Here is a 22,741-nt window from a genome sequence, read left to right as displayed (position 1 = left end):
AGCCAGATCTCTTGGGAACCAACAGACTGAGAATTTACTTTCCCCTCCTCACCCCAAGGAGGGCATTAATCTATTCATGAAGGGTCTAACCTCATAATCCAGGCTCAACCTTCAACATTGGAGATCACTTTCAAAAGAGATTTGGAGCGGTCAAGTATCCAATCAACAGTGGGTTCCCAGATTTGTAATGCCAACACAATCTCTTCCCTGAACTCCAAGTTTTTAAACTTGCCTTACCTTCAGTTGACACCCATGATCTGACTTTTCCTAAGTACCAGCCCTACTCCCTCTAAAGTCAATGTTACTCTTGTTCTTCACCTGGACTAATGCTCCCTCCCCATTCTTCCTCATAAATTCAGGTGTAAACCTTTTCAAATTAGTCGTGTCATGTCCAGTTTCTGCTCACCTATCTCCCATGGCTTCCACCTCCTGTAGAATAATGCCCACCAGCTTACCTTTAAGGCCTATTACATTTAGTCCCCTCTTTACCTGTGTGACCTCATCTCACTTGGCTGCAGTCACCCTGGCCTTTAAGTTTCAAATCATGCCAGACAAATCCCACCCCAGGATTTCTGCATTTCCTTTATCTTCAAAATGCTTACCTCAAGTCCCTCAGATTTTTTGATTCACTGCTCAAATGTTACCACATCCAAGAGGCATCCCCTGTGCATTCTCCTTACCTATTAATCTAGACCTCATCTCTCACCACCCACCTTTTTATCTTGCTTAATTTGTTCCCACACTACTTAGCACCATTAGCCATATATTTGCTTGTTATCTATTTCCCCACTATGTGGACAGAGGTCTAGGGAAATAAAACAATCTGCTTTGTTCATGTTGCATCCTCATGATCTTGAAGAGTTCTTGGAACACGTTCAGTGCCAAACTAATAATCATGGAATAATGAATGAAGGTGTAAGGCTGGTGGCAGGCCCCCCTCCCCTCCCTAGATCAAAAAGAAAAGGCTCACGAGACCAGACCCGCCAAGGACAACTGCCAGGCCCCACTGAAAACAGCAACACCTGGACGTCCACCCAGATAAGAAAGTTTTTGGTTCCTGGATTCTGCGAATACCACCAGCCCCTCCTATTTCTCAATAACCACCGAAGGTCACTGTGGAAAATCCCCAGCTCTTCCCGCCAAAAGTCCCTAGCCCGCACCAAACAGTATAAAGGCCCTCACCTCCTCCAAACGGACGCGACTTCTCAGCCTCCCCCTTGGGACCCACAAACCTTGCTCAAGAGCGCTCAATAAAGCCACATTGTTTGGCCCCACTCCCTCCCTCTCTTTCTCTCTGTTTCTTTCGCTGCTGGAAAACTTTACAGAAGGAAGATGAAGCAATCCAATGTATTGACGTCAAATCATCTAGAGCACACAATATTTTTTTATTCAACAGAGAGAATGTAATATGGGAAACTAACTTGCAAAACTCAAACACGGAATGGTAAGATGACTGAATCAGCAGCAATAGCAGGAAGGTGCTACTACGAGCACTGCAGAACAAATCTAGGACTTGGTGCTACCTGTGTTTGGGTGCTGGGGTCATTCAGAGGAATCTATACGAAATGGGCTAGATGGTGGGAGCTGAAACAGCAGAGGAGAGACATTGTCACTCATGAAGGTGCTGCCCAAAGCAGTGGGGGCTTCTCACTTCCTTTTGCTCTATTATCTTCCACCATCTTGCTTGGATCTAACCATAATCCAACTGGTAAGGGAATCTGGAAACACAGTATGATGGTTAATTTTAGGTGTCAACTTGACTGGATTAAGGAATTCGTACATCACCATCAAATTGGTACTGACTAATTAACACTATGGTGCTCACATGGTAGTAATATTCTCCAAGGATGAGGAATTGGGGGGATACACTCACAACTAAAGGACATGGTGAGTGTTGTAGAGGGGAAGGGCATGCCTATAACCCCCTCTAGGGAGAGGCAAAGATATAAAATGTAACCAAAATGTTTGTAACCTCATAATACCCTGAAATAAAAAACATATACACACACACATTTTGTTTTTTGGTCTCCTTCCCAATTTCTTCTGCCTTTGCTCTGAATGCAAATATTGGGGCATTTTGTGAAGTCCTTTAGAGGATATTAAATTTTAAAACTTTAAAAACAGGTCTAGGCCGGGCGTGGTGGCTCACGCCTGTAATCCTAGCACTCTGGAAGGCTGAGGCAGGAGGATTGCTCAAAGCCAGGAGTTCAAAACCAGCCTGAGCAAGAGTGAGCCCCTGTCTCTACTAAAAATAGAAAGATATTAATGGGCCAACTAAAAATATATATAGAAAAAATTAGCCGGGCATGGTGGCGCATGCCTGTAGTCCCAGCTACCCGGGAGGCTGAGGCAGGAAGATCACTCGAGCCCAGGAGTTTGAGGTTGCTGTGAGCTAGGCTGACGCCACAGCTCTCTAGCCAGGGCAACAGAGTGAGACTCTGTCTCAAAAAAACAAAAAACAAACAAAAAAAACCAGATCTATACACAGCCTAATAAAAACATCAACTGTCTCTAAAAAGAAAAATAGAATCCATTCTTCACAATATTCTGAGCGAAAAAACAAAAGCAAAAATTTTAAAATGAATCCAGAATCCTAGTGATGGCTAGAACAAGGTCAGAACACAAAAGTGGAAATGCTCAAAAAATGTTCTTTTTTTTTTTTGAGACAGAGTCTCACTTTGTTGCCCAGGCTAGAGTGAGTGCCTTTTAACCAGTGATAATTAAGTCTGACATTCTGGGTGTATTTCTTTACTGTCCTTTTCCTGAGAATATTTTTATGCGGTTGAAGTGTGTGTGTGTGTGTGTGTGTGTGTGTGTGTGTGTGTGTGTGTGTGTGTTTGAATCCTAACTGCTTCCCCCTTGAATATTAAAACATATGAATAAAACAGCCGGGTGCGCAAAAAACAAAAAACAAAAAAAAAAGGAATTTGTACAGTGTGGGGTTTCCAAAAGAGATTAGCACACGCATCTGAGTGGACTAAGTGGGGAAGATTCACCTTCAATATGGGTGGCCACCATCCAATCAGCTTGCAGCCTGGATAGAACAAAAATAGAGAAAAGGCTAACTGCCTGTCTCTCTGGGAACTGGAATACACTCTCTTCTCCTGCCTTGGACATCAAAACTCCAAGCTCTCTGGCCTTTGGACTCCAAAACGTACACCAGCAGCCCTCTGAGTTCTCAGGCTTCTATCTCTCTGGAGAACCCTGAGTGATACATGTAATTTGCAAGGACATCCCCCTGGTTATTAACTTTAATTTTCCTGGGATTCTGCTCTAGCAAATGCTGTGGTATCCACCTATATGTGTTTTTAGAGTGGGCTATATTTTCATTATAATGTCCTAAAAAATTACTCTCTTCCCCCTCTCTATGTTATGCTTTGTGAATCATAGAACAGGTTCTTTGTGCTCAGAAACAGCTATTCTGTTGTATTGGTCAGTCTGTTCACTCCTGTTCCAGTACCTCACTGCTGTTACACTGTTGTTTTGCATAATATGTGGCTCAAAATCTTGGAGGGTAAGTCATGTACCTTTGTTCTTCTCTTTCAAAATTAGCATAATTATCAGCAAACCTAAATTGTTCCATATAAACTTGTAACTTTGTATAAATGTTGAAATTTCTATGGAGAAGAGTGTAGAGAATATTTGTGTCTATTTCAAAGAATTATTATAAAGAGAATACCTATTTAACCACCATCCAAATTACAAAATGTAATGTACTGGTAACTAAGAAGATGCCTATATGCCCCTCCAGAAGAAAATTCCTTCCTGCCTTTCTATGAGTAACCATTAACTAGACGTTTGTAATAATTAATTTTAGGCATTTCAATTTTTGGCTTAGGGATCTTTTATTTCAGGTAAAATTTACACATAGTGAAATATAAACAATGTAAGTGCAAAATTCAATGCATTTGGATAAATACATATACCAGTGTTATAATCCCATTGACATACAGACCAGTTCCATAGCACCAGAAAATTCTTTTGTGCTTATTCCTAAGTTAGTGTTGGCCCCTAGCCCTCCCCTCTCCATTACTATAGATGCTTTAGATTTGTCATGTATTTATTTACTTATTTATTTTTGATACATAATTTTTGTACAATTTATGAGGTGCATGGGATATTTGGTTACATGCATAGACTGTGTAATGATTAAGTGGGGATATTTAGTGTGTCCATCACCTGGAGTATTTATTATTTCTGTGTGTTGGGGATATTTCAAGTATATTCCTCTAGCTATTTCTCAATATACAGCACATTGTTGTTAACTATGGTCACCCTTCTCTGCTATCACCCGTTGGAACTTATTCCTTCTATGTAACTGTATGTTTGTACCCATTAACTAACCTGTCTTTATCTCCCCCTGCTCCACCCACACACACTTCCCATCCTCTGGTGTCTGTTACTCTACTCTCTACCTCCATGAGATCAACATTTTTGGATTCTACATATGAGTGAGAACATGCCATGTGTCTCTTTCACTATGTGGCTTATTTTACTTAACACAATAATCTCCAGTTCCATCCATGCTACAAATGACATGACTTCATTCTTTTTTATGACCAATAGCATTCCATTGTATACATATGCCACATTTCCTTTATCCATTCATGTGTTGATGGACACTTAGGTTAATTACATGGGCTGATTCCATACCTTGGTTTGCGAATAATGCTGCAATAATCATGGGAATATTGATATCCCTTTGATGTACTGATTTCCTTTTCTTAGGATAAATACCCAGTAGAGAGATTGCTGGATTATATGGGAGTTCCATTTTTAGTTTATTTGAGAAATCTCTATACTTTTTCCCATAGTGGCTATACTAATTTACATTCCCACCAACAGTGTATGAGCATACCTTTTTTCCTACATCCTGCCAACATCTGCTATTTTTGTCTTTTTAATAATAGCTATTCTAACTGTGGTGAAATGATACATTGTTATGATTTTAATATTCTTTTTCCTGACAGTTAGCAGTGGTGAGCATTTCTTCATATACCTGTTGGCCATTTGTGTGTCTTCTTTTGAGAACTATGTATTCATATCCTTTTCACACCTTGTAATGTTTTGTTTTGTTTTGTTGTTATTGAGTTGTTTGAGTTTCTTATATATTGTGGATATTAGTCCTTTGTCAGATGAATAGTTTGGAAATATTTTCTCCCATTCAACAGGTTAGTCTGTTCAGATTTTCTATTTCTTCCTGATTCAATATTGGTAGGTGGTATGTTTTCAGGAATTTATTCATTTCCTCTTGGTTTTTAAATTTGTTAGTGTATAGTTGTTCAGAATAATCTGATGATCATTTGTATTTCTGTGGACACAGTTGTAATGTTTTCTTTTTCATTTCTGATTTTGTTTATTTGAGTCTTCTTGGTTAGGCTAACTAGCAGTTTATTTATTTTGTTTATGCTTTCAAAAAACCTACTTTGTTTTGTTGAGCCTTTGTACTTTTTGTTTTTTTAGTCTACTTTGTTTAATTATGCTCTGATCTTTATTATTTCTTCTGCTATTTTGGTTGGTTTGTTCTTGCTTTTTTAGTTTCTTGATGTGAATTATTTGGTTGTTTACTTGACATCTTTCTTCTTTTTTAATATAGGTGTTTATTGTTATAAGATTCACTCTCATCAATATTTTTGCTTTATCCTCTTGGTTTAGGTATGTTGTATATTGATTTTCATTTGTTTTAAGGAATTTTTTATTTCCTCCTTAATTTCCTCCTTGACCTAATGGCCATTCAAGAGTTTGTTGTTTAATTTCCAATTTAATAGTGAGTACATGTGGTGTTTGTTTTTTAATTTAAATAATTCAATAAGAATTTATTGAATTCTTCATTTCCAGAATATCTTTTTGGTTCTTTCTTTAAGATCTCTATCTCTTTGGTAAATTTCTCATTTATACTCTAAATTATTTTCTGATTTCATTGTGTTTTTTTTTATTCTTTTGTATTTCCCTCTGCTTTGTAAACATGATTATTTTAAATTCTCCTTTTAATATTTCATAAGGTTTTTTTATTGGAATCTGTTGCTGGAGCACTGTTGTGTTTTTCTGGAGGTGTCATGTTTCTTTGCTTTCTCATGTTTCTCATGGGCCTATGTTGATGTCTGCATATATGGTGTAGCAGTTGTTTTTTCCAGTTTTTTGAATTTGCTTTCATAGATGAGGAATTTTTTCTGAATATATATTTATGGTATTAGTTGAATAGGGGATTTTGCTTTTAAGTCTGGGTACATGCAATAGTGCAGTCTCCATATGATTTATTCTACTATAAACAATGTCAGTGGTGTCTGTGATTTCTTCGGTGGCCTGTAGCGTGGTTGTTAGTGGAGGCTGCAGTAAAGTTTTTCTGGAGACAGAGACACTGGGTCAGCCTGTCTGTGGGCCTCAGTGGTGGTAGTGGTAGGCGGAGTATGCCTGTCCTTGGGCTTCAGAGTAGTGTACACTGACAGTGGTGTTAGCCAGTTCAGGTAGGCTGATTCTTGGGCCTCCAGGTGACTTGTTTAGGTACTGGTAGAGGCAGGAGTGGGCCAGGAAGGTAGGTGGGATTTGGAGCCCCTGGGCAGCAGTTGTGTTTTGGTGATGGGAGGAGAGTAGCAGGACCAACTTGTAGCTCCTGGGCAGTCTGTACTGATGTTGGCAGTGGCTATAAAGGGACTGAGCTGGCCATTCCTCAGGCCTTTAGGTGGCTTGTGTGGGTGGCTACAATGTGTAGTGGGAGTCACAGGTTGGGTGGGCCTGACCTCAGGCCCCCAGGAAGAGTGCTCAGGTGCCAATGGTAGTGTCCTGGGCTGGATCGTCCCCAGGCTCTGAGATATCTGATGGGACACTGGGGGGAGCAGATCTGAGACAAGCAGACCTGTCCTCAGGCCTGCTGGTGGTGCATTAAGGCACTAGTGGTGGTAGGAAGGGGCAGAGTCACATCCAGGCCCAAGGCAGAATGGCTGGGTGAGGGCCAGTAGCAGCTGGACTGCAGCTGGTGGGGAGGGCAGAGTTGCTTTCAGTGGCAACAGCCATATGTAGGTGGCTGAGGAGCATGTACTTCACTTGAACTTTAGCCCAGGTGGTAGCTGTATCTCCTGCAAACAGGGAAGTTTGTCAATGTGGCATGTGACACAGCATATTGCTACTGCAGGGAGTGTGACCTTTGTCAATGCCTTCATCTCTGGCAGTAGCAGCCAGACGTAATGGTAGCTATAGATGGGGAGTGTCAGTGGGGCCCCAGGGATGTGGAGATGCAGGGGCTGTTGGGACCCCAGGTAGAACTCCGTCTGGTGGGATCTGGGCTGTTAATATGGCACCTTGCTGTACTGCTTAGGGCCAGGGGGTGTGGGACCCAGTGTTAGCTCCTACTCTGAAGTAATGCCTTTTCACAGTCTCCAGGTAGCTCCCAATGTTAGTCTCAGGGCCCGTGAGTGTCTAGGGGCTTTGCCATAGCTCAGCTACAGGAGTTCATGATGGGAATATAGACCACTTAGTGTCACACTCACTTAGCATTTTTCTACATTGTGAAGCCTCTCCAGGCTCCCAGCCAGTCCTGGCTGAGTAGGCTGCCTCACTTCCCCTCTTTCCTCGCTTTGGTTGTTTTCTATAACTTCTTTGTTGAATTCCAGTGTTCTCCTTTAAATGATCTATTCAAAGTGTGATTATCTACTTGCTATTTTGATTCTTCTTGGTGGAAGAGGTGAATGCTAGATACCTCTAGTAAGATATCTTGCAGTTCTTCCTAGATTTTTTACACTAGGAATTAATTTTGCTTTTTTTAGAGTATTATATGTACTGAAATTATAGACTATGTGTTCTTTTTCTGGATGTGACATCTTTTTTTCAACACAATGTATGTGAGATGCATGCATGTTTTTGTTTGTATCAGCACTTTAATCCTTTTTGTTGAATAATATTACATAGTATGGATGGAAATTGTTTATCCATTTTACTGGATATATATTATTTCTGGACATTTGGCTTGTTTCTAGTTTGGGTTTTGTAAATACAGCTGGTATGTGAACACACACAAAAGACACTTTGTGGACATAAAATTTCATCTTAATTTGATAACATTTGGTGGTGCTGGGTCTAAAGGCAGATATATTTTTAACTTTATAACAAAATTCCAAATGTCGTCCAAAGCTGTAATCGTCTCAATAGATGCAGAAAAAGCATTTCATAAAATTCAATTTCCCCTGAAATTAAAAACTCTCAGCAAGCTAGCATATAAGAAATATATCCCAGCAGGGCACAGTGGCTCACACCTGTAATCCCAGCACTCTGGGAGGCTGAGGTGGACAGATCATTTGAGCTCAGGAGTTCGCCAAGACCAGCTTGAGCAAGAGTGAGACCCCATCTCTACTAAAAATAGAAAGAAATTAGCTGTACAACTAAAAATTTATATAGAAAAAATTAGCTGGGCATGGTGGCCCATGCCTGTAGTCCCAGCTACTTGGGAGGCTAAGGCAAGAGGATTGCTTGAGCCCAGGAGTTTGAGGTTACTGTGAGCTAGGCTGACACCATGCCACTCTACCCGGGCAACAGAGTGAGACTCTGTCTCCAAAGAAAACCACAAAAAAACCAAAAAAGAAATATATTTCAACATTATAAAGGCCACATAGGAAAACCCCACATTTAACATCATACTGAATGGGAAAAAACTGAAAGCTTTTCCTCTAACAGCTGGCCCTATACTTTTGTTCTTCACCATACCCAGATATGTCCCATTTAAGCAGGAAGTAACAAGATAGAATGACAACCTAATTCCCCAAGATTAAGAAATGAACAATTAGAGGAGAGTGTAATCAGCCTTGCAAAATGTCTCTCTTCCTATGTTCTTCCTAAATTCAAAATAACTTAAGATCACTTAACAGATCACAAGACCAGGCTGGCTTGGTTCTTCATTCAGACTCAGAGGGGGCAAGTCTTACCTGAGTATAGTGAATGCACAGTTTTATCCTGCTTGCTCGACTGATGAAGGGGTACGTGCTCAGGAGCACCTCAAAGGGACCAACCCATTGTGATTTCTGCTGATCTTTGGGGTGTTGGTTCCTCCAAGTTGTAAGCAGCACTTGGTCTCCTGGCTTCTGTGAATGGAGGGGCACACTTGTTGGGAATGGGAGCCTGTTGGAAGCAAATCTAGAGATACTAGTTAGCATGTCACCTGGCTCATATGAATGAGCCTCCATTTCTGGAGGCAGAAAAGTCTTAGACAATGCCTGATGAGAGAGAGGCCCACTGGCATGGTTTCCCGCATAGAATTTCAAAGGGGCTAATTGATCCCTTGCTTCTGGGGGCCACCTCAACAGAGCAAGGGACAGTACTTTATCCCAGGTTAAGCTGGTTCCTAGGTTTACACTCTTAACATGGATTTAAAAAATCTAGTAATATTTTATTAAAATCTGAAATATCTGAGCTGGCCTCCCAGTGACTGAGAGGGGCCCACAGCAAAAAGAGCTGCTCTGATTTCACAATCTGCAGCCCAAACCAGCTGAAGAGCACCCGTCCCAGGTGCAGCCTGGAATTTATACTAAATCCTAATTACTTTATTTTGTACCCAAGAGCCAGTTCAATTTTCTCCGTGTTCCATATATAGCATTGGTGAAGTTTTGCTATGTTCTTCCTCATCTGTTACTGAAGCATTAGCATTTCCGCCCCGCTTGGTGTAAGTTCCTCTTTTAGTTTTTCTCCCTATGAGTATGTTTTGTAGGACTCTTCTGTTTTTTCTCAACTTCGCCCCCAACACATGCATCCCACAACATTATCTCCCCATCATTCTCTCCAGTAAACAGCAAATAGGAGTCTAACAAAAAGTAGACCTGGGATATCTGTAATGCGTGGCCCTTAGATCCTGAACAAACTGGTTTTCCTGGGTTCCACATTTTTGAACACTAGGCAGACAGTGAGTTCAGAGAAAAAAAAGCCCAAAATGTCCTCTGTGCCCAAAATGTCCTCTAGGAGAGGTCCTCCATGGGCATGGTTGGGTGGAGATCTTAGTGTAAGGGGGCAGCAAAGTCATCTCCAACAGTGAGGTCTTGGGTTGGGGTGATGCCATTTGGAATGTGGACCAGCATATCCTTTTAGGTGAGTAACTACTCAAGTTAATGTGACCTTTTAAAGTGTAAACCAGTGAAAGTACCCACATCACTAGTAAGAAAACCAACAGTCAAGGGAAGAGCGTGCAGCTACACCTGACAGGGTTTTTGTTCTTTGGCGGAGTTTAATATTAAATAGGTCTCCTACCAGATGAGCAGCTGCCTGGCCTGCGGGGCTACCTATAGTTAATGAGTCCCAGACAGCTCATGCCTTTGCTCTGACCTCCAGCCCCTGTGGGATGGAAATGAGATCGAAGACAGGCAAAAGTAGGCTAAGATCCAGGGCAAAATAGAAACTTATTCAGGGGGTTCATTGTTGGACAGGAATTTGAAAAGGCATTGATTGAGAGAACCATTACTTCTTTCAGTTAAACTAGTTATTAGGGACCTATGAAGCTTGTGAAAGTTCTATTGAATACCTCCTTCAAGAGCCAGATTCTAACTCACCAGTATGGCTAAAATAAGGAAAGAAAAAAAAAGAAAAAAAATTTTAAAAAAGAGCCAGAATTGGGTGTCTTAGGAAGTGGAGTGTCTGTCTTGGTCACTGCCAGTAATATCCATAACTTCACAGGGAAAAAGGAAGGACTGTTCTAGCACGTCCTTGCATTGTGGCCTTAGTGTATGTGGAGATGTGTGGTTTTGATTAATATTTTGAGTAGATACTTGCAAAGCAAGAGATTCCCAGAATTTTTTCTTTACTGTGAAGGGTATAATTTTTAGGTAATGGCCAAATAGTTGCTAATAAATATGAAAATAGGACATTTGCTGACCATGGCATCCAGTGCTAAGACAACCACCTAAAGTTTGGTCGAATGTGTTGATTTTGGGTCCTGTTCTCTATTACGGACATCCGGCTAAGGGATACCAACGTTGCAGTGAGCTCTATCACATAGGTGGTCAGCAGTGCCATTTGCATAGTCTACAAGCTCCAATTACTATGTAATCGTTGAACCCAAGGAAATTTCCAGGCAGTCAAAGAGTCTGCAGGAGAGATGACTTCCTTTAGCTCCCTGGCCCCTGGCAAAGGACTGGGGACAGGGGAAGCCATGCCCTCCTGCAGGTGGAATATACCAGAGGGCCCAGGTTTGGTTCCATCTTGTATCAAAGGCCCCAGTAGTGATGCCAAGCTTATGGGGTGATGCCAAGCTTATGGGGTGTTGTTCCCATGACACGCAGCATAATGGGCAGCTAGATATGGAGGATCACAGGCTCAGGGTCTGTGAGAGCCTATTTTCAGAAGAGCCCAGTAGGTAGCCAGTCATTTGTTTATCATGAGGTACGGCACAAGACCAAGATGGTCAGTTTTTGTCTTGTTTTACTTCAGAAGCCCTGGAGCAAGTTATGACCCTCCTAAGTGGTTTAGAGACTCCAGGAGGCATGGGAAGATGCTTCCACAGCCTCTACAGTGAAGAAGCTTCTGAGGGCACTACCCGGAGTGCTGGTTGACTTTAGTTTGCAAGTAAAATTTGTAGATGAGGACTATGTTGCCACCAGAACCAAAAATGTACTGAAAGACATTTGTCTTCTATGTCCTTAATGAATGTCCTTGCTGGAGAACGTTCTCAATGTAATGCCATACCTGTGTCCCTAGGGAAAGGTGGATACCTTCAAGACCTTGCCTGCGAAGATTGTGGTGATGACAAAGTTGTTGAGGTCCCCTGGGGATATCCTGGAAAAAGTTGCTGTGTATTCAGAGGTGGCGGCAAACTTCAACTGAGAGGGCACTGAGCTAGGAACTGAACAGAAACATGTTAGGCAATCATAAGAGCAAATCTGTACTGGTTACTGATTAAATAGAATCAGGTATTTTAATAATATTGGATATTGGGTACAGAAGCCTTGATAGATGGGACCATAGCATTAAGATTGCTGTAATCCATCATGAGGCATCCTGTATTTTATTTTTTCAGATTCAAAAACAGCAAAAATTGGACCACCTAATGAAGCGATTAGTTTGCTGGAACTTTACAACATGAATTGGGACCTTTGAACAGTTTAGCCAATTTGACTCTGACCAGTGTTAAATTGATTATTTAGACCCTTTTCACATTCAGAATGACCAGTGATATATCTTGACTACAATAAACACATATTTTAGATAAGAATTTCTCTGTCTTATTTTCATGACTTCAGCCAAACCAACTATCTGAGGGCATAGAGAGTATATGGTCCACCAAAACAAGATCCTTAATAGCATTTCATTGAGCCAAGGAACACAAAAGGCAGCAAAGGAGGTGTGGAAGTGGGCTCATGACCTTGAGATCCACTGGTTTTTATAGCACCTTCCACGAGCCAGAAGTAGCCAGTCTTACAAAGCAATGGGACAGCCTTGTGAAAATATATCTGAGGAGCCAGTTTGCAAAGAATACTCTGCAAAGAAAGGAAACTATTTTCCAGGATGCAGTATTCATTCTAAATCAACGGTCACTATGTAGACCTTTAATCTAGAATAAATGATTCTGGAAACAAAATGGTAGAAGCTGAAATGGCTCCATTTACCAAACCCAGAGCTCAACTTAGAGACTATTTTCTTCCTGTCCCTGCAAATCAAAGCTTTTTGAGTAAAGAGGTCCTTGTATCCAGAATGGAAACAATTACCCAGGAGAAACAGAGAAAGCATCAAACATTAAATTATGCTAAAAGGCCAGCAGTCATAGAACGAAGTTACCAACCTGACTGGATTAAGAAATCTTGATCCTCAGCAGGAGGTAAGGCTGCTGTTTCCAGTTACCTACATGCGTTTTCTCTGCCATTGGTGTTTCACTGGGGCATTTCTTGTTAATTTCTTGCCTGGTTTTGGTGATAAAGGGACATGAGAAGTAGCCAGGACCTGAAAAGGGAATGGGGTAAGGGCTTCTGACCCATCAGAGATTAGGCTGCTCTTCCTGTGTAACACACTCGGAGTGGGCGGGGAATGTGGGGTGAGTTGTAGCGGAGCGAGATGAGTAACCCCTGTAACGCTGACGTCGTCTGTGACGCTGGCATCTGCAGTTCACCAGACTAACTTTCTCTTGTAAGTTTTCCCTTACGGTTCTGTTCTCTGGTGAGATCAAATGTACTAATTAGATGGAACAGTTAAACACAAGACGGGAACTGTAGTTGAAGCAATAGTACATCAACTCAATCCTCTTTCAGAACTGAGATGCTAATTCTGCCAACTACTAGGAATTTTGACAGATGATGGCTCATAGCTGGATTCTATTCTTGGGGGAATTGTCTTTGGATGAAGAGAGGCCTCAAATTCACAAGGCACTCTCCTGAGGTGTAGCCTGTATCCAATGACTGGTCAATGTGGGTTACACGGGTTCCTTCTGTGGCTCAATTCCAGACTTTTCTAAAGGACCATCCCAGCATCACAACTTCCCATAGAATGGCTTGTGGCCTGTTTTGCAATGATATTATGATTCAACAGTTAGCTCTGACCCATCATACTTCCATCACATGCTTACATAAGAACGTGCCTTAGTAATCCTCTGCACCCAAATTTCTGCCTCAAAGTTTCTATCCCAACCAAGACAAATACTAATCTGTTCATGTGCCTACAGTTAAGCATCCCAAGATAGCATTAATACTGTTTCTTAATTTGAGGTTAGAGCCATATTAAATCAAGGTTACAATTTTGTTTTTCTGGCCTCATCATGTAAATAAGCAGAATCAACTAACTTCATGATAAATTGAGTTTAGAGTGCATAAAAATAGAGTTAAAAAATAAAGTGTAAGTTTTTTAGTTGCATAACTGGGCAGGTGGGATGACCCAGACAATTCACAGACAATAAGAGGAGCAAACAATAATAAGAGATAGAGCATGTGAAGAGACAGGAGCAAGGAGGTTGTTCTAGTCACTCCGAATATCTATGTTGTTGGCTCCATCTCCTCCATGCTCTATTTTAAAATCATGGCCCTAAGATCTCATCCTTGGCCCTGAAGATTTTGTCAATCACACAGCAAGAGAGAAAGGCCAAAACCAGCCTTATCTGATTCAGCCAGTGAAGATTCAATGGGCCACTTTTAGATCAAACAGTTTATTATTTACATACACAGCAAAAGGAAGAGTGGCCAAAGGTTCCATCTCTTTATAGCACAGTCATGCACCACATAGTAACGTTTCCGTCAACAACGTACTGCATATGCCATGGGGGTCCCGTAAGATTATGATGGAGCTGAAATATTCCTATCATCTAGTGATCGTGTAGCCATTATAACATCACAGCACAACGCATTACTAACATGTCTGTGGTGATGCTGGTGTAAACAAGCCTGCTACGCTGCCAGTCGCATAAAAATATAATGCACACAATTATGTATAATGTATAATATTTGATAATGATAATAAACAGCTATGTTACTGGTTTATGTATTTGCTATATTACACTCAGTACTTTTATCATTAGAGCACACTCCTTTTATTTACATATATATTTTTTTAAATATTTTTTAATTTTACATATTTTTTTTTTGAGACAGAGTCTCGCTTTGTTGCCCAGGCTAAAGTGAGTGCCGTGGCGTCAGCCTAGCTCACAGCAACCTCAAACTCCTGGGCTCAGGCGATCTTCCTGCCTCAGCCTCCCGAGTAGCTGGGACTACAGGCATGCGCCACCATGCCCAGCTAATTTTTTCTATATATTTTCAGTTGGCCAATTAATTTCTTTCTATTTATAGTAGAGACAGGGTCTCGCTCTTGCTCAGGCTGGTTTTGAACTCCTGACCTCGAGCAATCCACCCACCTCGGCCTCCCAGAGTGCTAGGATTACAGGCGTGAGCCACCGCGCCGGGCCTTATTTACATATATATATTTTTAATTAACTATTATATAAAACAGCCTCAGGCAAGTCCTTTAGATATAATCCAGGAGGAGGAATTGGCATCGTAGGAAATGAGAGCTCCATGTGTGTTATTGGCCCTGAAGATCTTCCAGTAAGACAAGATGTGGACGTGCAACACAGAGATATTGATGATCCTGACCCCCCCGTGCAGGCCTAGGCTAACGTGGGTGCTTTGGTCATAGTTTTTTTTAACAAAAAAGCTTACAAAGTAAAAAGCAAAAAAATCAAATAGAAAAAAGCTTATTGAATAAGGCTATAAAGAAAAAAAATGTTTTTGTATAGCTATGCAATCTGTTTTTTTAAGGTAAATGTTATTACAAAAGAGTCAAAAGGTTTAAAAGTTAAAAGTGTATAAAGTATGAGTGAATAAACAACCTACAGAATGGGAGAAAATATTGGCATGCTGTACATCCAATAAAGGGCTGATAACTAGACTCTATAGAGAACCCAGGAAAATCAGCAAGAAAAAATCAGCAAGAAAAGAAAAATGAGAAAAACCTCATTAAAAAGTGGTTGAGGCCGGGTGTGGTGGCTCACGCCTGTAATCTTAGCACTTTGGGAGGCCAAAGTGGGTGGATTGCTCAAGGTCAGGAGTTCGAAACCAGCCTGAGCAAGAGAAAGACCCCGTCTCTACCATAAATAGAAAGAAATTAATTGGCCAACTAACAATATATAGAAAAAGTTAGCTGGGCATGGTGGCGCATGCCTGTAGTCCCAGCTACCTGGGAGGCTGAGGCAGGAGGATTGCTTGAGCCCAGGAGTTTGAGGTTGCTGTGAGCTAGGCTGACGCCACGGCACTCACTCTAGCCTGGGCAACAAAGCAAGACTCTGTCTCAAAAAAAAAAAAAGTGGTTGAACAGACACTTTGAAAAGAAGATAGACTTATGGCCAACAAACATATGAAAAAATGCTCAACATCTCTAATCATCAGGGAAATGCAAGTCAAAACCACAATGAGATAGCACTTAACTCTAGTAAGAATGGCTTTTATCAAAAAGTCCTAAAACAACAAATGTTGGCAAGGATGTGGAGAGATAGGAACATTCATACACTGCTGGTGGGACTGCAAACTATGAATGGTAAACCTCTATGGAAAGTAGTATGGAGATACCTTAAAGAACTAAGGGTGTAACTACCATTCGATCCAGCAATCCCACCTCTGGGTATCTACCCAAAGGAAAACAAGAAATTCTATAAAAAAAAAAGACATCTGTACTCGAATGTTTATAGCAGCAAAGTTCACAATTGCAAAGATGTGGAAACAACTCAAGTGCCCATCAATACGTGAATGGATTAATAAAATGTGTTATATGTATGCCATGGAGTACTACTGAGGCATAAAAAAAATGGTGAACTACCTATTGTATTATCCTGGATAGAGCTGGAGCCCTTTCTTCTAAGTGAAGTATCACAAAAATGAAAAAACAAACACCACATGCACTCACCATTATATTGGTACTAATGGATCAACACTAATGTGCACATACGGGAAGTATTATTCATAGCGTGTCAGGCAGGTGGGAGGGGGGAGGAGGGGATGGGTAAATTCACACCTAACAGGTACATTGTGCACTGTCTAGGGGATGGGCACGCTAGTAGCTCTGACTTGGGTGGGGCAAATTCAATTTAGTAACCAAAGCCTTTGTATCCCCATAATACTCTGAAATTTAAAAAATAAGTTTATAAAGTTAATAGGTTACAGTGAGCTAAAGTTAATTGATTATTGAAGAAAAAATGTTTATAACTTTAGTGTAGCCTAAATGTACAGTGTTTATAAAGTCTATATTATTGTTAAATTTTAAAAAGATTTCATTGTAAACTATTAAAAATTATCTAAGTAAGATATATCTCTTTGACTTTAATAATAATAAAAAAAAGCAAACTATCTGATCCCCAAAGGTCCTTAGGCCTTCACATTCACTCACCGCCACTCATTCACAGATGCACCCAGAGCAACTTCCAGTCCTGCAAGCTCTATTCATGGGTAGTGCCCTGCACCAGTGTGCCATTTTCTATCTTTTACACCGTATTTTTACTGTACTATTTCTATGTTTAGGTATGTTCGGATCCTCAAACACGTACCGTTGTGTTGCAGTTGCCGGCAGTGTTCAGTACAGCAGCATGCTGTTCCCAGGTTTGCAGCCTGGGAGAAATAGGCTGTACCATATAGCTAGGTGTGTAGCAGGCTGTACCGTCTCGGTTTGTGTAAGCGCACTCTATAATTGCACAGTGACAAAAATGCCTAATGATGCATTTCTCAAAAATTATCCCTGTCGTTAAGCAGCGTGTGACTGTGTATATTTTATGATATCAGAGTGTGTTTATTTATGTACCTTTCCCTTACTCACTATAAGAACCTTCAAGACCTTATCTTATACTTACTGTATTCCTGGAAGGAGCAGAGAAAACATACTCACAAATGCCAGGTGAATGAGTCTACAAGCCTACAGAAATAAACCTCTGCACGAGGTTCACCACAGCTTACTCTCCCCCCTTCCCTACCCTCACTTCCTCCATTTAGAGTAACTTGTGTTCAAAGTGATTTTCTGGCATGATTGGACCTGAAGCAGAGAGTCACCTGTCAAAAGGGAAGAAGTGTACCGTTATATCGATTGCTTTAATTTACTTCAATTTACTTGTTTTCACTAATTTCATAAATCAAAATTCAGCACTATACAAGGAAGGCACTTTCTTTCAGTACTTTCCACAGGAAATTTTAAAAACCACTCTGACTCTCACAAAGTACATATACTGGAAAAACTGTAAGCCATATGACAGGTTTGTTTACAGAGAATGTGGAAATACAAGTCCAATTTTTTTATGTGCACTGACAACATAAATTTTACAATAGAACTTTTACAGTAGAACAAATTTTACAGTAGAACTTTAAACAAATTTTATTGTAAATGGTTGGAATATCTCGGCAGCATATTTTTCTGTGACTTTAATAAAAACAGCTAATTACCTGATGCCCAAATAACGTGTGTGACTGTCTTTCTCAGCTCTGCTGCACAGGAGAGGTGGCCCACTGGGGAGAAGGTAGGGGCAGGATCAACACACACTTGGTGTGGAAGGAAACATTTTCTCTCTTTGAACATACCTAGATGCAGTCATTTAGACACCTCTTGGAGATAATATGTTCAGCCTCAATGGCTTTTCAGGAACTCCTAGACCAAGTTGGGGGCCTGGGGAGATTTCAGATACTTCACATGGTTTTTCATATAATTTCTGGCCTTATAATTTGGCCTCATATTCAATTGGAGAACTTCACTGCAGCCGTCCCTGGTCATCGCTGCTGGGTCCACATCCTGGACAATGACACTGTCTCTCTCAATGACACTGGGGACCTCAGCCAAGACGCCCTCCTGAGAATCTCCATCCCATTGGACTCCAACCTGAGGCCGGAGAAGTGTCGTCGCTTCATCCATCCCCAGTGGGTTAGAGTTAGTCACCTGAATGTAACTTTCTCAAACATGAGTGAGCCAGACATGGAGCTCTGTGTGGACGGCTGGGTGTATGACCAAAACTCCTTCTCCACCACTCTGACTGAGGTAAGAAGCCCTATTTTCTTCTCATGAGTACATGACCTAGGTGTTTAGAAGTGACACAAGCAACACATGCTTCAGGCTAACTTTAGTCAGTAGGTGTAAGTGCTTATTCTTCATTCTTTCAGCAAATAATAATTTCTTCTCTATTAAATTTCAGACACCTGCATATTTAATGAGGCTAATGAGTTCAAAAGTAGACATGACCCCGCTATCATAGTGCTTTCATTCTTGGTAAGACCAAAGTTTAAGCAATTCACATATTTTCTTACAAATTTTATGGTAAGGCAGTTGGTGGTTGCAAATTAGAAGCATCTAGAAGGTTGATCAAAACCTCCATGCCCAGATGGTACCCAGACAGCCATCATAGGAGGAGATCTGCAATGATATTCAGGATTCAGAAAATTTGTAAAGGTTCTCAAATGATTGCACTCTGAGGACAAGTTTGAGAACCATTTAGTGTGGAGTAAAAGTGGCCATGACTATAACCCACAGGTTCAGGGGAAGCTTCCAAGGGAAAGTTACATTTAAGCTGAGACTTGAATGGCAACGGTCAGAGAATGTAGAAAAGGGAAGCCAGAGAGGGAGATCCAGGGGCCTGATATAATGAAACTTTCAGGTTGTGTTAAGGAGTTTTGATCAGTTTCCTCTTAGGAGTTACAGGCTAGCATGAAGCTCTACTATGCTGGTCTTTATTTCTTCCAGAGAGACCTGGTCTGTGGATCTCTGTCACTGAATTCAGTGGCTAGATTCCTGTTCACGGCTGGAATGGTTGTGGGAAATATCATACATGGCCATTTATCAGACAGGTGAGTGTCTCTGTTTCACATTTCTCTTTAGTAGTAGATATTTCCTTTAGCTTATGAATCTTTTGTTCATTAAGGAAATATTTATTGCAAATCACACTGTCCTGGAGCTACCTTGGGCCTCAGGAATCTAGAAACACAAATGGAAAATGACAGTCTGTGTGGCGAGGGTTAGTTTGTCAGCACTGAGTGCTGTGTACAAGACACAGAAATGATGTTTCCATTAGAGCTGGGGGCAATTCAGACCACGGTTTGAAAATGCGGTGCCAGAACATGTGTTTTAGAAATATGAAAATAGTTACTGTCTTCTTTTTCTGCTTCTATAATAAAATGTCACAGACTGGGTAATTTGCTAGGAAAAGAACTCATTTTTATCAAAAAGACACCTACGCTAGAATGTTTATTGCAGTACAATTCACAGTTGCAAAGATGTGGAATCAACCCAAGTGCCCATCAGTTCATGAGTGGTTTAGCAAAATGTGGTATATGCATATCATGGAGTACTACTCTGCTATGAAAAAGGATAAATTAATGTCTTTTGCAGCGATTTAGAAGGAAATGGAGACTGCTATCCTAAGCTAATTATCTCAAGAATGGAAAAACAAATACCACATGTACTCTCTAATAAATTGGAACTAACCAATGGGCACACATGTGCACAGAGGGAAGTAAAAGTCTTTGGAGGAGCTCTAAAAATGTTGGATTAGCAGTGACCTCTAGGCTCTCTGCTCCCAGAGTAGAAGGTGAAGAACTCGGACGGCTACACACAAGAGGATCGCTCCCTGCCAAGAACAGAGTTGGGAATCTGCAATGAAGCAGCGTGGGACAAGCAGCACAGGAATAACAAATAAAAAGAAGAAGTGAATGGAAGAGATGATCACAATGACTGGCAACTGCGAAATATACAATAGGGAATACAGCGTGGGACGGCTGTGCCTGCCCGGCCTGCCAGGGCAGTGTGATCTGACCCACAGGAGGACATTGGCTGACCAGCAGCTCTGGCCTGTCTAATGCAGAACCTGGGCTGCTGGGAGGATGCCCGGCCTGGGAGGTGCACCTGGGCATCGGCGGTCTCCATGCTGGTGGGACAGCTCCCATTTTTTATTGGGACAGCTACCTTCATATTGTTGCTTATTTTCCTTGACTTCTTTTGATCGTATATATTAGTAGTACTCTTGGTGGTGGCCCATCTCTTTTGCCCAAAGTATTGCTGTGTTTTATTAGCCATTGCCATAGGTTTCTTTCGGTCAGTCTTAGAACCAACATTTGTAAGCATATAAGAGCCACCAGACTGGACGGAGGTAGAAGTCGAACAGGGATGCGGTTTGTGGTTTTGAAAAGAAGTATATCCACACATAGTTTGATAACCCTCTCCTTAAAAGTCATAGCATAATTTTCCTCCCCTTGAGTGTGGGCTAGACTTAGAAACTTGCAAACTTGCTTCTGTATAACTGCACAAACCAGAAATGATGTGTGTGGCTTTGGAGACTAAGTCGTGAGAAGGTACTGCGACTCTTGGGTTATTTACTCCTGAGCAAGTAAGATGCCATGTCATGAGAACATTCCCTGAGGACAGACCCTTGTGGCAAGGAACTGAAGCCTCATTCCAACAACAGCCAGAGAGTGAGCCAACGCGCATTAGATCCTGCAGCACCAGTAAACTCTTTAGATAACTTCAATCCCCACTAACACCTTCACTGCAACATTGCAAAAGACCTTGAGCCAGAGGTATCCAGCTAAGTTGCTTCAGGATTCTTGACCCTCAGAAACTGTGTGAGGTAAATGTTTGTTGTATAAGCTTCTAGGTTTGGAGATGATTTATTTTGCAGCAACAGATAATTCATGTATATTTTTATACTGGGAGCAGAGTGCTGTCCTAACAAATAACTGCACGTGTGAAAGTGGTTTTGGAAGTAGGCAGTGGTCTGAAACTAAAAAGATTTTGATGAGAAAGTTATATACAGCTTGAACGGTCTTGAAGAAACTATTTTTAGAAGCATTATGTGATTTTTAGGCAGCTGTGGGTGAAGCTTAAAGTGATGTGAAAAACATGCTAGTGGGAACTGGAAGAAAAGCTTTCTTCTTTAGCAACATTCTTCCGTACAGTATGTGGAAAACAGAAAATATGCCTAACAAACTGGATGTTGTTGATACGGAGATTTCTGGGTAAAAATGCTGAAAATGCAGCCTGGTTTCAGCTTGCTACTTAGAGTAAAATGTAAGAATAGAAAGGTAAACTAAAAAAAGAACTAACTGTCAAACATGAAGAATCTGGGAGTTGCATGTTAAAACAATTCTTTGTTAAAATGTAATATCAGAACAGTGATGGCCCAGATTATTATTCAGTCCAACAAAAGACTCTCTAAATATTTTAATGATATGATTCTCAGATCTTTTCTTAAAAGAATAGTACTTTTAAGAAGCTTAAGGGCTTTCTTTCTTTCTTTCTTTCTTTCTTTCTTTCTTTCTTTCTTTCTTTCTTTCTTTCTTTCTTTCTAGTCTCACTCTGTTGCCCAGGCCAGAGTGCCGTGGCGTCAGCCTAACTCACAGCACCCTCAAACTCATGGGCTCAAGCAATCCTCCTGCCTCAGCCTCCCAAGTAGCTGGGACTACAGGCATGCGCCACCATGCCTGGCTAATTTTTTTCTATATATTTTTAGTTGACCAATCAATTTCATTCTATTTTTAGTAGAGATGGGGTCTCGCTCTTGCTCAGGCTTGTTTTTTTTGTTTGTTTTTTTTGTTTTTTCTTTTTTTTGAGGCAGAGTCTCGCTTTGTTGTCCAGGCTAGAGTGAGTGCCGTGGCATCAGCCTAGCTCACAGCAACCTCAAACTCCTGGGCTCAAGCGATCCTATTGCCTCAGCCTCTCGAGTAGCTGGGACTACAGGCATGTGCCACCATGCCCGGCCAATTAATTTATTTCTATTTATAGTAGAGATGGGGTCTCGCTCTTGCTCAGGCTGGTTTTGAACTCCTGACCTTGAGCAATCCGCCCGCCTCGGCCTCCCAGAGAGCTAGGATTACAGGCGTGAGCCACCGCACCCGGCTCTCAGGCTCGTTTTGAACTCCTGATCTTGAGCGATCCTCCTGCCTCGGCCTCTCAGAGTGCTAGGAATACTACTGTGTCCTACCCAAGGGTATTGTTTCTTGACCGAAGCATAACAAAGAGATGGGCTTGAGAAGATTTTTAAATATCTTTTGTTTAATGAGTGGACCTCCAATATGACTCACAGGAGACCCAGAAAATTTTTAATAGAATTGTATAAGGAGAAACCCTGTCACTTCGAACAGAAACTGACACATGAAAATGGACCATTCATAGGAAACAAAAATAGACAATTGGACCCCAATATATTACTGACAAGGATCAGGCCAAGAAAATTATGTCTTTAGTCATATGTTCATTTTCATGAAAATGGAAGAATAACTTATAAGGCAGAATGAAGAGCCTAAAGGATGCAGCCAGGAGCTATATAGAACAACTTCTAGGG

At 41.1% G+C, this 22,741-nt stretch overlaps 1 protein-coding gene across 1 annotated transcript; it reads left to right on the top strand.

Annotated features, from left to right (window-relative positions):
• Window positions 1–18,048: 18,048 nt before the first annotated feature.
• LOC105878664 (solute carrier family 22 member 25-like) lies at window positions 18,049–19,257 on the top strand. Its single transcript, XM_012778354.1, has 2 exons — window positions 18,049–18,450; window positions 19,150–19,257. The coding sequence occupies exons 1-2, from the start codon at window positions 18,049–18,051 to the stop codon at window positions 19,255–19,257; spliced, it is 510 nt and encodes a 169-aa protein (XP_012633808.1).
• The last annotated feature ends 3,484 nt before the right edge of the window (window positions 19,258–22,741 follow it).

The sequence above is a fragment of the Microcebus murinus genome, chromosome 4, assembly GCF_040939455.1.
Source record: "Microcebus murinus isolate Inina chromosome 4, M.murinus_Inina_mat1.0, whole genome shotgun sequence".
In the NCBI taxonomy this organism is placed as follows: domain Eukaryota; kingdom Metazoa; phylum Chordata; class Mammalia; order Primates; family Cheirogaleidae; genus Microcebus; species Microcebus murinus.
This window is presented reverse-complemented; position numbering and strand designations above follow the sequence as displayed.

What these genes read in the sequence shown, in the direction of transcription:
- LOC105878664 (XM_012778354.1), top strand. Translation starts at nt 18,049, where the DNA reads ATGGCTTTTCAGGAACTCCTAGACCAAGTTGGGGGCCTGGGGAGATTT. An exon ending in TCTCCACCACTCTGACTGAG is followed by an intron (nt 18,451 to 19,149) that starts GTAAGAAGCCCT and finishes TATTTCTTCCAG; the next exon opens with AGAGACCTGGTCTGTGGATC.